We start from the raw sequence: 18,669 nt of genomic DNA on the forward strand, positions 1-18,669 counted from the left end.
GCCCTCAGTTAAAGAGACAGACAAAAAAAGATCTTGAGGAGAATATTACAGAGGCAGAAATAAATCAGGCAATAAAATGCCTGTCGAATGGTAAGAGTCCTGGAGCAGATGGATTTAGTATTGAGTTTTATAAATGCTTCCAGGACGTATTGACTCCTTTTCTTACAATCTTATGTAATGATATTATAAAAGTTGAATCTATGCCTGTTAGCATGCGTGCAGCTGTAATCACAACAGTACCAAAACCTGGAAAAGATTATTCGCAAATGAGCAACTATAGACCGCTTAGTCTACTTAACAACGACTATAAGCTCTTTGCAAAAATACTTGCAATGCGTCTTGAAAGTGTGGTTCCTTCACTTGTCCATTTTGACCAAGTAAGTTTTGTTAAGGGCAGATCTGCTGCAAATAATATAAGACGACTATTTCATATTATGAACAAAGCCGCTTCACTTCACATCGGCTCAAATGGCCATATTTGTTATATATTCTAGAAAAATATGGCTTTGGCCCTGTGTGTATGCAGTGGATCCGAGCACTTTACCATAAACCTCTTGCCTGCGTTAAAACTAATGGAATTGTGTCTTCACCCTTTGAGATATCTAGGTCAACTAGACAAGGATGCCCAGTCTCACCGATAATTTTTATTCTGGCGCTGGACCCCTAGCATGTCCTATTAGAGCCAATCAACAAATAAGAGACATAAATATATTTGGATATGATTTTAAATTAAATATTTATGCAGATGATATATTGTTGACGCTCTCCAAACCAGATGTATCAATCCCGCACTTATTTAAGATCATAAAAGAGTTTGGTAATCTATTGGGCTACAATAGTAAATTGGAATAAGAGCGAAGCAGCCCTGCTCAACTGCCTGACTTTTTTCAACACACCATGCTGCAACCCAGATAGTATGGAGGAGAGAGGGATTGAAATACTTAGGGATTAATATTATCTCCCCAATTGAGAAGATATTTGAATTAAATGGTCCAAAACTGATAAAAACTACTAGGGAAGAATTTACTAGATGGGGTACAATCCCACTATCTCTGTGGGGTAGAGCGGAGATCATTAAAATTAATGTTTTCCCCCGAATATCCTTTTTGTTATCCTTAGTCCCCCTTAAATTACCTGAATATTGGCTTAAAGAAATCAAGAAACTGTTTATAATGTTTCTTTGGGGGAATAAAAAACCAAGAATTAGCTTAAATAAACTCACAATGCATAGAAATAAGGGGGAGTTGGGGATACCTGATATATATGATTATTAAGTTGCATTTAATGCCAAATACTCCATGCTCTGGGCTTACCACAAACAATGTGAGGTCGGCAATTGGCTGTGGCTGGAACAGGAAATTGTTAATGAGCGTAAAAAAGATATATCCCTTTCGTCTCTGTGGTATTGTACAAAGATTAAGACAAAATTAAGGATCCCATTGTTAGCTTCTCATGTGAAATATCAAAGAAAATTCAAAAGAAATGTGCAATTAATGGCTTAGTGTTGCCTTCATTATGGGAGAACCCTCTGCACACTGCTGGAGGAAAAATCCTTTGTAACAAAAGATGGGAAAGTCATAATATTAAAAACCTGGGTCAAATTGTAAAAGAGGGTATAATAATAAAGTTTTAATGAACTCAAAACAACATTTGGTTTCAATGATATGTGCTTTCTGCAGTACCTACAGCTGAAATCAATTCTGCAGAAATATATATCTGAAGGGATTTCACTGGCTTCAGATGTAGATACAGATAACAAAATGAAAGAAATTATATTAAATAGAGGCACAGTGTCTAAACTATATAGGCTTATTCACCCCTCTTCCTGTGATGCCATGGATAAAATCAAATCACAATGGGAACAGGATCTAGGAAAAAACCTAACAGAGCAGTGGGGCACCATAATGCGACACATAAATTATTGATCAAAATGTGTTAGATATAAACTTATACAACTGAAGATATTACACCGAATACATACAACACCACAGAAACTGCATAAAATGAATCCAGATATATCTGATCTATGCTGGCATGGTTGTGGAGAGAGAGGGTCTTTAATGCACATGTTACGACAATGTCCAGAGATAAATCAATTTTGGGTAGGAGTAAAAAATGTTTTATGTAAACATTTACAAAATGTAAATGAGGATGTATGTACTGTATTTGCCCAGATGTGTGCTTGCTGGGTGTAAAAATTGAAGGAATGAAATCCGCAGTAACACATCATCTAGTAACACTGGCCTTCCTCTGTGTGAAAAGGACTATTTTGATGAATTGGAAAGTAAGGAAACCAAACTGTTTTTGTTTAGATCACTGGCTAAAAGAATTCATAGAAGTGATAACGATGGAGCGTGCAGACTCATCCCTGCAGGGATTTTATAGGGACAATGGGTTAGATGACCTATGGACCATCATTTAAGAATATTTAAATAAGAGACATTTTGTATATATATTTGTATATGTTTTAGCTCTTCTTATTTCATTCTTTATTTTTCTTATATTATGTATTTATTTATTTATCTTTTGACCTGCTGCAGGGAAACCTAGTACATATAATGTTTTCTGAACATGCCCATGTTTCCGGCTGTGCATCATTTAATTTTGATAACATTTTGAGCATTTGGAGATAATTATATGCACCCCTAGCCATTCTCTAAAAACCTCTGATTGTATTGTCTTTGTTCTGTTGTTTTATTGTATTGTCTGTTTTTGTTTTGTTGTCTAGTATTGTCTTTGTCTAGCATTGTCTTTGTTTGGTATTGTCCTTGTCTTGTATTGTGAATAAAATAAAAAAAATAAAATAAAATAAAATAAAATACAGTTGTCAAACCTCGGATTCAGGAGGAGCAATGCCGATTCTGTCCTAGGTAGGTTTATTTGAGAACAATTAAACAAAAAAACAAACAAACAAAAAAAACATATATGAGTAACTGCAGATCAGTTTCATATACATTAATTAAAAATCGCAGAGGATTAAAATACACAGTAAAGCCCAAAGGCTTATTTCCATTGTGGTCCTCAATGACAATAAAAGCTGGCAATTGTGTCAATGACAGGCAAGAGTGGCATAGATAAAAACTAACAACCCCCTAAAAACATGTGAATTGTCTTTTCTTTTTTAAATGGACCCAGAAAGCACAGACACTTCAATTAGTCAGCCATTTCCTAAGATTGAATTTAAAATTTCTCTCATTTGAGATTAATTTGATAGAAACGGGAAGATCACACCACAGGCAAGCTGCAGTATATGAAAAGGTATTTTTCCCGAACTTAGTTTTAAATTTCAGGGCCGTGGAACAGTGGACCAGCTCTTTACCCTTGCTAGGCTGCTAGAGGGGTTATGGGAGTTTGCCCATCCACTCTATGTGTGTTTTGTGGACTTGGAGAAGGCTTACAACCGTGTCTCTTGTGGGGGATACTGCGGGACTACGGGATACCTGGCTCGCTGCTACGAGACATCCAGTCCCTATATGACCAAAGTGAGAGTTGCATCCACATACTCAACGTAAAGTCAAACACGTTCTTGGTGGGTGTTGGCCTCCACCAGGATTGTCCCTTGTCACCGATCCTGTTTGTGATATTCATGGACAGGATCTTGAGGCGCAGCCGGCGGGATGAAGGGATTTGGGGACCTCAGAATCACATCTCTGTATTTTGCAGATGATTGTCCTGTTGGCTTCATCACATCCTGACTTCCAGCATGCACTTGGGCCATTTACAACCGCGTGTGAAGCGGTCAGCACCTCCAAATCTGAGGTGGTTTTCTGCCAAAAACCGGTGGATTGACCCCACCCAGTTGGGAGAGAGTTACTGCCTCAAGCGAGAGAGTTGGAGTATCTATCTTCATGAGTGAAGATAGAATGGGGCGTGAGATGGATCGGTGGTTTGGCGCGGCTTCTGCAGTGACGCAGGCGTTGTGCCGGACCGTCGTGGTGAAGAGGGAGCTGAGCCAGAAAGTGAAGTTTTCGATTTACTGCTCCATCTGCATCCCAACCCTCACCTATGGTCATGAGCTCTGGGTAGTGACCGAAAGAATGAGATCACAGATACAAGCGGCTGAAATGAGTTTTCTCCATGGGATGGCTGGGCTCAGCCCTAGAAATAGGGTAAGGAACTCGTACATGCGGAAGGAGCTCGGGAGTAAAGTCGCTGCTCCTTCGCTTTGAAAGGGGTCAGTTGGGTGGGAGTCAGTTGGGGTGCTCCTGAATGCCTGCTGTTGGAGGTGTTCTGGGCACGTCTCACTGGTAGGAGGCCCCAAAGCAGACCCAGAACACAGCCTAACTACAATTTTAAACAAATTTCTCTTGAGAATGAGACCCCGTGTCTCAATGAGATTACCTGTTTAAATAACGGTTGAATAAAATAACTACAGTGAAACAAACATTCATTCATTTATTCATTGTCTGTGGCCACTTATCCTTTTCAGGGTCACCGAGTACCAACCATTCACCCTCACATTCACACCTACAGCCAAAGTAAAGTCACCAATTACCCTAACCTATGTGTCTTTGGACTGTGGGAGGAAGCCGGAGTACCTGGAGAAAACCCATGGTGACAACACGCAAACTCCACACAGAGAGGCCGCAGCCAACTGTAACAAACAAATTCTGTAACTTGTTTAAAACCACAATCAACCATCTGTTTTTTGTTTTAACATTCACTCAGGAACAAAAATCAGCCTTCAAACCTAAAACAACTAAAGATTTGACATTTATTGTTAACAATGTTGGCCATACTGCCCAGCTCCACTACATACTGCTTAAACTTGGATGTATTTGATTACAAAAGTGACCTTTTTGTCCCATGTCATCTTCACAGTTTTAAAGCAAGTTATAGGCGATACCAGTCAGACCAAGGGTAAAATTGAAAAACAGTAGCATCATGCATGCGAAGGAGGCAACAAAGGGACACTCTCAGAGAGGAGCTGAGGCAACAGGCATTCAGCAAACAGAGACATCAGTACTTCAGAGCCGTCATCTTCAGCAGAATCAATTAAATATGACATGGCACGCTGCATCATCGGTTTATGGTTTTGTTATAGTATACTGCTCTAATTTTCAACATGGTTTAATGTGCTAAGAATGTCACACTTTTTTTGAATTAATTTTAATTTTAATTTTGTATGCTTTCTTAATCCCCAAGGGGAAATTCAATCTTTTGACTCTGTTGTCATATACATATACACACACATGCAGAAACAGAACCTATAATGTCAGATGTCAGAGTGAAGGGGCTGCCCATGACAGGCACCCCTGAGCGGTTGGGGGGGATTGGTGTCTTGTTCAAGGGCACCTCGGCAGTGCCCAGGAGGTGAACTGGCACCTCTCCAGCTACCATTCCACGCTCCATATATTTGGTTCGGGCGGGGACTTGCACCGGCGACCCTCCGGTTCCCAAGCCAAGTCCCTATGGACTGAGCTACTGCTGCCCATACACATCGCACATCACATCATCACATATATCTCTATATATAAATGCACACACACACACACACACACACACACACACACACACACACATCTGTGTGTGTATGTGGTGTGTGTATGTGTATGTGTCTGTGTGTATGTATGTGTGTGTGTCGGTGTGTTTATGAATGTCTCTATCACTTTTAATCACACTGACTTTGAAACACACTAAGTTTTGTAAACTGTTGGAAAGAGGAGCTTTCTCATAATATCAGTATTGTTTTTGCGCTAAACATATTAAGCAAAATACATTACATAATAACTGTCACCAAGCCATGCTTTAAAGAGACGGAGATAGACAGAGAAAAGGAGAGAGAGAGAAGGAGAGAGAGAGAGAAAAAGAGAGAATGTGTGTGTGTGTGTGTGTGTGTGTGGGTGTGTGTGTGTGTGTGTGTGTGTGCATTTATATATAAAGATATAGATATAAGGAGATGTACTTCCTCTTAAATTGTGACAAATATATTACAGTATTATCAGGGTGGAATACCAAGAAATATGATTTGTTAATCCCAAAATCCCAAACTTTTTTGTGCCTATAAAAGGCCGTATACTGCCCTCCCTAAAACATCAGTCCTTCATCAACATACACACACTCACACACACACTAAGATACCTATACACATTTTATATGATTCTATTTACTGTATTTTATCTACGTTGTGTTATTGCAAATCTAACTGTTATTGTGTCCAAATATTTGCAATGTTTGTACTTTGGTGCTTCGGCAAATTTGTTGTTAAATATCATGCTAATAAAGCCTCGGAACTGAGAAGAGCAGAGAGAGGAGAAAGAGTGAGAACAAAGTGAGAAAACAGAAGTGGAGAGTAGATGTGTGGGCTAAAGGGAGATAGAGAGAATTAAGTAGGCGCATTCTTGGCAAGATTGTGTGTGCGTGTGTGTGCGCACGTTCATGTGTGTGTGTGTGTGTGTGTGTGTGTGTGTGTGTGCCTGCCCATTCTTGGCAAGATTGTGTGTGCGTGTGTGCGCGCGTGCGTGTGTGTGTGTGCCTGCATGTACGTCAGAACCAGTGCTTGTCTAAATAAGGCCAAGGAGGACAACCTATCAACAGCTGACCACCACCACCCCCCACCCACCAAAACTGCAACACACACACACACACAGTCAGTAGTGTGCTTTTTCTAGTTTTGTCCTTGGTCAGTGTGGAAGAATGATCTGAAATCTGACCTTTGCACTGGTGCTTCCCTGGTTTGGTTTCAGTTGTGACTCTAGGTTTATTTTGATTCTTAATTAACTTCACTAAATATTGTATAAATAGTACCATGGGTAATAATGAAACATCATTTTAAAAGATTGAGTGAGTGTAGATAAGTTGTAGCTAAGCGGTTTATTTGAACAGTTTGGTGGAATGCATCCCAGTTTGCATAGAGACTGCAAATTGGGATGCTTGTATTTGGTCTCCTGCCCAATGAAATTGGTCTGTGTTCAGAGAATACAGAATCCACAGATAGCTTAAAGGGGAACTAATGTTTTTTCAACCTGGGCCATATTTTCCGATCTACTTGTGTCTAAATGAGTGATAGGATGTTCAGTATTTGACATTTCTCCAGTACAAAGCTAGGGCTGACCTGCCTGCAGCCCGTGAGCGCATGCTATATTAAATAATAGGGCACTCAGACAGCATCAAATGTCAAAATATGTCCATTAAAAGTGCTTTTTTTTCCACACAGATAGTTTCGGATTGTTAGTATAATTATCAGACAACATAACGAAAAGGAGAAATGAATGTCTGTGTTTACCTTTAGCTGGATTCGGACATGTTTCTCTGCCTGTTGCAATTTTAGTATATGTGCTACTGAAGTAACACTGCTCCCTCTCCTCGTCCACTCTGCAGTTTCAATGAGCTCTGTATCCGTGTACGTCCATGTACTCCTAAATGTCAAATATTGAACATCCTGTCACTCATTTAGACAAAAGTAGATCGGAAAATAGGGCCCAGGTTGAAAAAAAACATTAGTTCCCCTTTAAGGCCATAGCTGAAACAGTTCCCTGAGGAACACCAAGTGTGTGTCTCAAATGACAAAAATCCTTGATTTAAATGCTGTACCTTAAAACTTGTGTTCGTAATGGAACTACTATTTGCTGTGGGAACATTAATTATTGTGGCAGCAAGAACTGATTTAATACTGTTTGTGAAAGTTGAAAATCAAGGAGAAAGTGAAGAAGGAAGTAGAGACAACTAGCCCAAAATGCCACACAGCTCTTGGATCACGCTAATTTGTCTTTCCATCCAGTTTAAATGTGCCGAGCCAGAGATGTAAGAACTCTGGAGTAGGGCCATAAGTGTGCCTGACTGCCTCCAAGTGGGTAGCGATAATGTCTCAACGACTACATTCAACCCCCCAACCCCCCCACCCCCCTCTTCACCTGAAATAAGCTGTGTGTGTCGCAAGACTCAACTCACATCTGTGTGTGCAGGAGACCAGAGAGAAAGGTGTCATTAAAAGTCTCTGCATGTGCAGCTCTCAGTACTTTTATAGCCTCTGTGTTTCTCTTTGTGTTTTGGAGTTTAGTTTCTCTCCTGCATCCTGTTTTTATGTTAGATATCTCTTTTATTTTTTGTTTCATGTTTGCTTTCAGCTGTTGTTGTTGCTGTTTTTTTTCTCGCTTGAATGGCCATTGTGTGGGTTAGCCTATTTTGTACATGTACAACAACAAATATTTGATCACAAAAAAGTTAATAATCTCTTTCAATTTCAAAAATTTCTCTTTAGACTCTACCATATTGACCATATGTAGCAAAATTAACACTATGTCTATCTGTGTTTTTTCACAGGACTGCCCATGCCCGGGCCAAAGCAGAGGCTGCAGACCAGGCTGCACAGTCAGCCAGTCAGGATTCAGATATTGCCAGAGCTGTGGCCAGAGAGCTCTCCCCCAGCTTCCATCAGCCAGGTACTGTAATAGCAGCAACAGTGCGACAATACACAGCAGAGTAGCAAAGTATAAGGTGAATTAAATTCGAAAGACGTTAACAATCTTTTATTTTGCCATTAATGTGACAAAAAGCAGTGTAATTCTGCTTTAATCAGTAGGATTTGAACCAGCTTAGTGCAGAGTCTTTAAGGCCAATTATATGTACCAGTCTCTGGAGCAGAATTTGATGGTCAGTTGTGTCAAATGCGGCACTAAGAGAAGTACAGAGAAAAGTTCTTTGTCTGAAGCAATCAGAAGGTCATTTGTAATTTTTACTAGTGCTGTCTCTGTGCTATGATGCACTCTAAATCCTGACTGAAATTCCTCAAATAAATTATTGTCGTGGAGAAAGTCACACAGCTGATTTGCGACTACTTTTTCAAGGATCTTTGAAAGAGAGGGAAGATTAGATATGGGTCTATAGTGGGCTAACACTTCTGACTCCATGGTGGGCTTTTTTGAAGAGGTTTAATTGCAGCTACCTTAAAAGACTGTGGTACATAGCCTGTTACATATTGATCATGTCTAATATAGAAGTGTTAACTAAAGATAAAACTCCTTTAAGTAGCCTAGTTGGGATGGGGTCAAAGAGACACGTTGATGATTTAGATAAAGAAATCATTGAGGTCAGTTTTTGAAGGGTAATCAAAGAGAAGCAATCGAAATATATATCAGGAAATAAGCTGGTATGAGCTTGCCAGAGCAGCACAAAGACGCTATCACAGAAGCATCGGAAATGAACAAACACGCTTACCGCAGTACGTCAGCTCATCAGGAGTCCCATGCATTATGACTGCTTAAACACACCTCAACAATCAACTGTAGTCAGGACTGATAGTATGCTTTAATAGCCCATGCAGTATCAAAAGTTGTTATTTGTGATACAACCCCTATTCCAATAAAGTTGGGATGCTGTGTAAAATATAAATAAAAACAGAATACAATGATTTAAAAATCCTCTCGACTTATATTCAATTGAATACAATAAACAGACAAGTTAATTCATTTTCAAACTGATGAACGTTATTGGTTTTTTTTGTAAATACTATACACACATTCTGAATTTAATGTCTGCAACATGCAACATGTTATAATAAAGTTGAGACAGGCGCATGTTTACTGCTGTGTGACATTACCTTTTCTTTTAACAACACTCAGGGCCGAATTCACAAAGAATGAACTGCAGCCGCTGATAGCACCTTGAATTGCACTTCACTTGCACCCGCAGTTTGCTCTGTCTTAACGTCCTATTCACAAAGGATATTGAGCTAATGATATACCAGGGCAAACACGCCCACAAAGTTTGGCAGCTGAGTGCAGTTTGCCCCTGATTGCAATTAGCCACATGGCAAAGTACAATGGCAAGACTGTTTGGCAAAGTATTCAGATTCAGATTCAGATTCAGAATACTTTATTAATCCCCGGGGGGAAAGGGTTTTTTGTTCCAATGCTCCGTGCAAAGTAGAAATAGAAATACAGCATGAATGGAAACAAGAGATAAAGATGAAGATATAAATAATACTAATAAATAATACTGAATACTGTATACCCTCATGTAGTGATATCTGCTGGTGAGTCAGTCTAACAGTGTCGGATGGGTTGAGGCTGTGGATTTGACCAAGTTTGACCACTTTATCACTATTCCCTCTCACTTGTAGCTGTTTTTTCGTTATCTTTTGAATCTAATATGAATTATGGAACCGTTTTTGTTCATGTTTGTTTCCCCCGTTTCGTAAAATAAATTATTGAAAGTTGCTTTTGAAGTGCGTGACAGAAGTGCATTTTGAGAACGACCGCAGACTGTCACCTGTTCAATGCATCAGTATCTTCGGATGCCATTAAAGTAATAATGATTATAATAATAATGTCAAAATATTATTTACAGACTGATTTAACAGACGATCACTGCTGCCACGATCACTGGAAAGTCTGGGCGAGAGGCTTCCACAGAGGAGCGCCCAGTTTGCACCAGCTTTCTAAAGACGTTATTAACTTCACTCAAACTGCGTGTGGCTATTAGCGCTGGTGTCAATGAATTAGACGTTGTTTATCAATGAGGCTCATTTGCATAGAAAGGGGCAATTTTTGTGCCAAATATAATTTTTGTGCCAAATATATGCATATTACCTCATTTAAATACGTGCAAATAACACCGGAGCACCAATCTGCTTGGCAGCGCAGTTAGTGGAGCATTTCACCCTCTGCGCGTGCTTTGTGAATCGGACAGTATCTGTTTGCTCCATTTTTACCGGTTTAGCGGCCGCAAAAGCCACGCAATGCTTTTGTGAATTCGGCCCTCAGTGTTTAAGAAATGAGGACATTAATTGCTGAACTTTTAAAAGTGAAATTCTTTCCCATTCTTGCCTGATATACGACTTCAGTTGTTCAACAATCTGGGGTCTCCACTGTCATATTTTATGCTTTATAATGATAAATGGTCCTACATTTGTGTAGTGCCTTTCTAGTCATCCGACCACCTAAAGTGCTTTTTACACTACGAGCCCCATTCACATACACATTCATACACTGGTGGCCGAGGCTACCATACAAGGTGCCACCTGCCACTCAGTTTATAACACTCACACACCGATGGAAGCATCATCGGGAGCAATTTGGGTTAGTATCATGCTCAAGGATACTTGCATGCATGCATACTTACATGCAGACTGGAGGAGCCGGGGATCAAAGCGCTGATCTTCCGATTGGTGGACGACCTGCAGTGAGCCACAGCCGCCCAGTGTGCCACACATGTTCAATGGGAGACAGGTCTAGACTGCAGGCAGGCCAATCTAGTACCTGCAGTCTTTACAAGAAGCCACACTGCACGTAATGCATAAGCCACGTAATGCATGCAGAATGTGTCTTGTTGGAATAAGCAGGAACGTCCCTGAAAAACACATCATCTGGATGGCAGCATATGTTGCTCTAACACCTGTATGTACCTTTCAGCATTCATGGTGCCTTCACATATGTGCAAGTTAGCCATGATGGCATGAGCACTAACACACCTTCAGTCCAGCACAGAAGCTGGTTTTGAACTTTGAGCTGGCAAAAAGTAAGAAAAAGACAAAATACATTTGTCAAGCTATATTTTCACTATGGAAAAACAGCAGTGAGTTGGGGTGTTCGAACAAACCACCAACCAACTGTACACAGCCACTGCAATGGTGACACCTATTACATCCCCTTGTCATACACACACACACAAGCAAGCAAGCAAGCAAGCAAGCAAAACTTTATTTATATAGCACATTTCATTCCAGGTGGAAGCACAATGTGCTTTACAGAGCAAAAAACAATCAAATAGTTATGGCCATCAAGTAATCAGTAAAACTAGTTTAAAACAATATAAAATTATAAAAGATAAAACCTAAGAGTAAGAATAAAATAATAGTTGAGAGCAGAAATGGACCGCTAAAAGATAGAAAAAGATAAAATCATTAAAATAATTAAAACCAATAAAACCAGTAAAACCAGTCGGCCAGACTACTGAAAGGGATAGCTAAAAAGGAAAGTTTTGAGTTTAGTTTTAAAAGATGTTGGAGCAAACTTAACATGATTGGATAGGCTGTTCCATGGGCTTGGAGCGCAAGACCTAAAAGCAGCCTCACCAATTTTCATGGAGACCCGGGGAATAGCCAGACGGCCGTTCCAGATGACCTGAGGGATCGACCTGGTTCATAGCTCACAAGCATGTCAGACACATATTGAGGTGCTAGCCCAAGTAGGGCCTTAATAACCAGTATTAAAATTTTAAAATTAATTCTAAAATTTACTGGGAGCCAGTGTAATGACCTCAACACAGGTGTTATGTGGTCGTATTTTCTTTTTCTCGTTAAAACTCTAGCAGCTGTATTGTGGAGTAGCTGCAGTCGATCAAGATGCTTTTTAGGTATTCCAGTGAGCAGTGCATTACAGTAGTCTAGCCGACTGGAGATAAAAGCATGGACGAGTCTTTCAGCGTCATCCTGGGATATAAAGCTCCTAATTTTATTAATATTTCTTAAATGATAAAAAACAGTTTTGAATATGCTGCTAATGTGGCTCTGGAAGGTGAGGTCAGAATCAATGATGACGCCAAGGTTTCTGACCTGTGTAACATTTTCCAGAGCCAATTCTGAAAATTTAAAAGATATTTCCTGTCTGTGTGCTTTCGGCCCGATAACAATGATATCCGTTTTATCATTGTTTAATTGTAGAAAATTACACGACATCCAGCTATTTATATCATTGATACAGTCTGCAAGCGTGTCTATAGGGCTCAGGTTATTGGGGGACAGGGAAATATACAGCTGTGTGTCATCAGCATTATTATGGTAGCAAACATTGTGTTTTGTGATAATCTGACCCAGGGGCAACATGTACAGATTAAAGAATAATGGGCCTAAAATTGACCCCTGGGAGACACCATATGAGATTAAAAGATTTTCGGAGCTAAAATTCCCAAGAGAAACGCTAAAATCACGTCCTCTAAGGTAAGATAAAAACCAGTCCTGTGCTGACCCAGATAGGCCAACCCACCTCTCAAGCCTCTCCATTAAGATATCATGATCAATCATGTCAAATGTTGAGGTTAGATCCAATAAAACTAAAATGGAAGCTCTACCATTATCACTATATATTCTTAAATCATTAACTCTGACCAAGGCTGTTTCTGTGCTGTGGTTGGGGCGAAAACCAGATTGGTAGAGATCCTGAATTTTGTTGGCTGCAAGGTGGTCGCTCAACTGCTTGTGAACAACTTTTTTGATAATTTTGCTTAAGAACGGCAGGTATGAGATTGGTCTATAGTTATTAATAATGGTGGGATCTAAAGTGGGTTTCTTCAAAAGTGGTTTAACTATTGATGACTTCAGTGACCTGGGGAAAGTACCAGATTGTAAGGAAGTGTTTACAATAGTTAAAATATCATTAGTTAAACATTTAAAAACACTTTTAAAAAAAGATACAATAGTGGTCAGATAAAGCAACATCAAGTGCTGATACAGAAAAGACATTGACTCCTTTAGACATAATTAGATCTAAGGTATGGCCCCGGTTATGAGTGTGTCCATTTACATGCTGAGAGAGACCGAAAGCTTCCAGCAGGTTGTTAAGCTCTCTGGCATAGTAATCATCAGTGTTGTCTATATGGATATTGAAATCACCAGAGATTGAAATAGAATCAAAATTTAAAGAAGTTTGAGATAACAAGTCATTAAATTCATCAATAAAAGTACTGGTTGTTTTTGGCGGTCGATATATTATAATTAATAAAACAGGAGTTGTGCATTTCAGTGTCAGTGCGAGATATTCAAAAGACATGTACTCTCCAAAAGTGAGCTGCCTGCATAAGAACAAATCAGAGAAAAGTGCTGCTACACCTCCACCTCTCCTATCAGACCTAAAAACATTTAAAGATGTTAAGCGAGCAAGAGTGCCTCTCTGAGGTGTCATTCTACAACAGATTGGAGAAGGAATGACAGTGGACAGAAATTGAGTCCTTCAAAGAAAACTGTTAAGTTTGAGTCCCCAACATTTAAAGGTCAAAACGAGGCAATATAAAACAGTCAATATTGTTTTCAATGGCTGAAGACATGTATTCAAGTATCCATATTCGCACTACTCCATAAGTCATTATCCACCCTGTCACACCAATGTTTTTCCGCACCTAAGTACTGTACTGTTCCTTTAAGTAACATCACTGAGAGGAAAACATAATTTAAGAGTCTGATGAAGACAAATTCAGATGCTGGTTAGTTTCAATTTTTTAGTTTATTTTACTTTCAAACCCCTGTCAAGTATAACATGTTAACCCCATCATGCAAAAACCATGCACTGTAAATAATTTCACTGTAAAATAACAGTAGAGAGCTGCAGAATAGATGTCAGCAATATACAGTAATTTTACAGTATTTATACTGTTTAACATTCACAGTCTACTATGGTTAAAAATAAATGCAACATATTTCTGTGATTATTTGGATTTACAGTAACATTTTGTTTAGGGTCCTACTTTAAATCCGATAGTTGATACTACAATAACTTTACTTAGCGGTTTAGAGATTATCTAAAATATCAGTCTTCAATGCAATTAACATTAGAACGTTATTATTCTGTGGGCTACAGACATCTGCTTAAAATATGCATTTCTAGCAATATTATGCATAATAAGCAATAAAAACTGAGAACAGATCGAAATTAAATACATTTATTTAAAGGGCAGTGTCAACATGAATACTACTGCTGCCCTGTTGGACGACCCAGAGGAATGAGCCTATGAGATTTTGAGAAGCAAACAAAAACAGCCTACCAGTTTCTGCTTTGAACTATGGCAGTAAAGTAAAATGATTAAATTCAGCTTGTCAGAGACTTCCCCGAAAGCTTACCAAACATCACAACACCTTGGATTAGAGCCTCATCAATACTCGATTGTTTGGGCCTATGTCAATATGAGGAAGTAAAAAATTCCAATGTCAATATATCAATATATATTTACCAGAATGTTGTTCCTCACATGCAGACCATTATATTAATGTTACAAAAATGAATCGAAAAAAAAAAACTGAGCTAACCTAGCTATTCAAATCCCCATCTCACCCATATAGGAGATATAAAAATCAGCTAGACAGCCTGTTTAGTATCGGCTTAATATCAAACATTCTTGGCAATATGAACAAGATTCTGGCAGAGAAAATAAAACTTTAATTTCATCTACTTTGTAGATGCAAGACCTGATCGATGTTGATGAAGCAGGACTTGCTGAGGTGTAGCACATGTCCTCTAAATTAAGCGTCCCCCTCTGGAAAAACTGCTTTCCAAATGATAGTGTCTGAGGTCCCTTCAGGAGTTGATGGCAAATTATTACCGTCTATTTTTCTAAAAGAAAACTGAATGTGAAACAAAAAGCACCAGCCTGATGTTAGAATTACAAGAGTAACGTTTGATCAAACTTCTGACTTCACTCCAAATTTCCCATGCGAGACCCAGTTTACTGTAGTGTCCTGTCATTGAAAACAGCAGCATACTGTTTAGGGCCTCTGTCCTGTTGCTTCCAGTGGAGCAGCCCACAATGCACTGCCAACTACAGTACCAAACCATTTGAAACAATAACAGTATTTTAGTGTTGGAGATTCTCTGTAAATTAGCAATTGCTTACAGTGTGGGAAGACACATTTTTGATTAAATTTTCAAAATGTATCTTTATAAAACGTGCTTTTTTAGCGGCATGCTAAGTGTGGTTTAGCTTTGACCACAGAGAATTTCCATACTGCTTTGAATCTTTCCACCCTGTCACATTCCACTCCTTTCACAAGTTGATATCTGGATATAATGGATAAAAAGTGCACCGAGATTGTTTGTGTTACGTTCCACCTCTTTCAAATTGTCTTCCAATTCCGGCTGTTTAGCCTCTTTCTTTCTTTTTCAAGAACATGTAAATGAGATAATGCGCCCCCTAATGTATGCTTTAGCACATTCCCATAGTATTAGAGGTGATGTTTCGGCCAAGTTATCGGTATCTAGATATTTCTTAAGCTTTGCTGTAATGAACAAGGAAAATTCTTTATTGTTCAAGAGAGATGCATTAAGTCTCCATTGTTTATATCCCACTTAAGTGCAATGGGTGCATGGTCAGAAATAGTAATAGGCAGTATCTCAGTGTCCACTATTCTATGTAACTCCCTCAAGAGTGAAAAAATAATCAATCCTTGAGTAAGATTTGCATCTGCTTGAGATGCTTGATGCTTCTTGGAAACATACTCCTCCATGTATCCACAAGCCCTGATTCTGTGGATAAATATTTAAGCATTCTACTCATTTTTGATAAAGGGGCTTTAGAGGCAGGTTGGTGATCTGTTAGCTGTGACATTTCACAAAAAATATCTCCTCCCATCATCAGCAGCCCAGTGCTAAACTGTAGTATTATATTAAACACTGTTCTGATGAAGCTAGGCTCATCTTCGTTAGGTGAATATACGTTTATTAGGGACATTTCTGTACCATCAATTAATCCATTCACTAAAATATATCTCCCCTCTTTATCTTTATATGTGGATGTTTGTGTGAAATTAACCTGTCTGTGTTTAAGTATGGCTACTCCCTTTTTCCTCCCTGATCGATGTGAAGAGTAATACACTTTATCTGCCCATGACTTCCTTAACTTTTCATGTTCTAGCTCAGGTAAATGGGTTTCCTGTAGAAATGCCATCTAACAGTTGGCCCGTTTCAGCTGGTATAGAATTTTCTTTCTCTTGACAGAACTATGAAGACCTTTAACATCAAAGCTTATGATTTTTAATGTTCCCGTTACTGTTTAAATGCAATATATGCTTTAATCCTCTGATATTAGAAGCCAGATGGGAGGGCAGGGAAGTAGAAATGAACAGAATAAGTAAATGTACTTTTACAGCTGTACCAGAATATTTCAGATTCAACATAAACAATAGGAGTCCAGATAAAACAAAAAACAGATAACTTTGTCGTTCCTACATTTTTCACAGTACCCCCCGGGGAACAGAGGGGTCAGAACTAAGAACACAAACCAGCTAGTAACACTACAACTAACCAACATAGGTGAAGAAGAGAGTGGGACCTAATCCCTTGCCACTAAAAGCGAGTAGCAAAGTGCACAGTTTATGATAGAATTTGACTGTGCTTGGGGTAAGCCAAGGTGAAGAAGATGAGAAAAAAAAGCGCATACACAACAAAAAAGAGAGAGGATAAAAGCATTTAGGCTCCTGCAGGACCTAATGTAACACTGAATCAGATTCAGCACAAGTGTCATACATTAATTGGCAATTATAAGAATAAAGATAATACAAAATTCCAACATTGAGGTATTAAAAGTGGCATCGAAGGCATTTCAAATATATTCAAGTATGTATAAAGGAAAATATACCCTTTCACTTATGTTTAAGGCAAGTGGTGGAAATGTGAACAGGTAAAGTCAACACCAGAATATTGAATAGCCTATTTATGCACGAGTAGAGTCTCTCACTATAATGTTCAGTTCTTACTGTTCTCATGGGTGAGGATACACTTAGTCATCCCATCCCATCCCATCAGAGCCTGAAGACTGTCTCCCGTATATACTTGATGGCTTTTTGGGGATCAAGTAATTCTTTGTCTTCGTCTTTGAATGAGATCCGCAGCCTGGCCGGGAACAGCAGGCCTTACCGAACTCTTTTACGTCCCTGTAGTGCCTTCCGTGTGTCTGTAAAAGCAGCTCTAGCTTTGGCAAAACCCGGGCTGTAGTCGGGGAATATAGCGACCTACTCCCATTGTAGATCGGCAGGGCTCTATCCCTTGCTCTCTTCAGGATCTCTGCAGCATCTCCATCATAGTGTAACTATGATGGAGATCTATAGATAGATAGATAGATAGATAGATAGATACTTTATTGTCATTGTCATTTTCATAACAACGAAATTGAAAAGTGCATCCTCTGCAGTGTAAAAGACAACAAAAAAGCTTTGCAATGATCACTCGCAGCTTGTCTTCAGGTTTCCTGGCAGTTAAGGTGCGGTGTGAGCGGTCAGTCTTTATGTTGCGGTCCATCCGCAATACTTCTTATTGGAGCGTGTTGTGTCCAGCGAGAGGACGCTGGCACGTTTGGCTGCTGCTTCTCGCTCTGAACACTCTAAGTTTTAAGTAGTTTGCTCTCTTTTGCTGCTGCTTTTGCTATTTTTCGCTAGCTACCATTCAATCTGCCTGTCAATCGGCTGACCATAACGGAATACGGACAACTTACCTAACGTTACCTACCGGATCTCTCAAACAAGCCTCCACGGTGGTGCTAGGCTACTGCCTGAGAACCCCCTTCAGTGCTCTGTACGTTAGCTTGGACACTTACCGGTGTTGAAGGACTTCCACTGCAGGATCCATCGCCGTAACCTGGTCGAAGGTTGCCGGTGCAGTTACGTCGGCCCTCTGCTCTGGCTGGGACTGCTGCCTTTTCTCCAAGCCAACCCGGCTCCCATCTGACGGACGTCTTCCATCGCCGCTCAGTTGAGGGTGGAGATCCAGGCAGGTTTTTCAACCTGTCTCGGTGCGGTTAGCCCCTGGCTGGCTAGGACCGCTGCCTTCAAACTGAGCATGCTAGCTAGCCGGCTAGTAGCTGGCTAGCTAGGTTGGTTTCCTGGCCTCCAACCTGATGGGCCCGTGCGGGTTGGTCTCTCCAGCTGCCACTGTGTTGATGATCCTGTTCCACCTTCTGCCTCTTCGCCTGTTGCAGCCACCGTCCACATCCAGCGGCGCTTGCTTCCTCGCGGCCTCGGCCATGGCGCTC

At 39.8% G+C, this 18,669-nt stretch overlaps 1 protein-coding gene across 1 annotated transcript in view; it reads left to right on the forward strand.

The window, feature by feature from the left end:
• Positions 1 to 18,669, forward strand: part of LOC126408970 (junctophilin-1-like) — a 130,474-nt gene that overhangs the window by 93,329 nt on the left and 18,476 nt on the right. Inside the window, exon 3 of the mRNA XM_050074799.1 lies at positions 8,263 to 8,381. Within this exon, the coding sequence (XP_049930756.1) occupies positions 8,263 to 8,381 (119 nt within the window). The remainder of the gene's footprint in view (positions 1 to 8,262; positions 8,382 to 18,669) is intronic.

The sequence above is a fragment of the Epinephelus moara genome, chromosome 21, assembly GCF_006386435.1.
Source record: "Epinephelus moara isolate mb chromosome 21, YSFRI_EMoa_1.0, whole genome shotgun sequence".
Lineage (NCBI taxonomy): Eukaryota > Metazoa > Chordata > Actinopteri > Perciformes > Serranidae > Epinephelus > Epinephelus moara.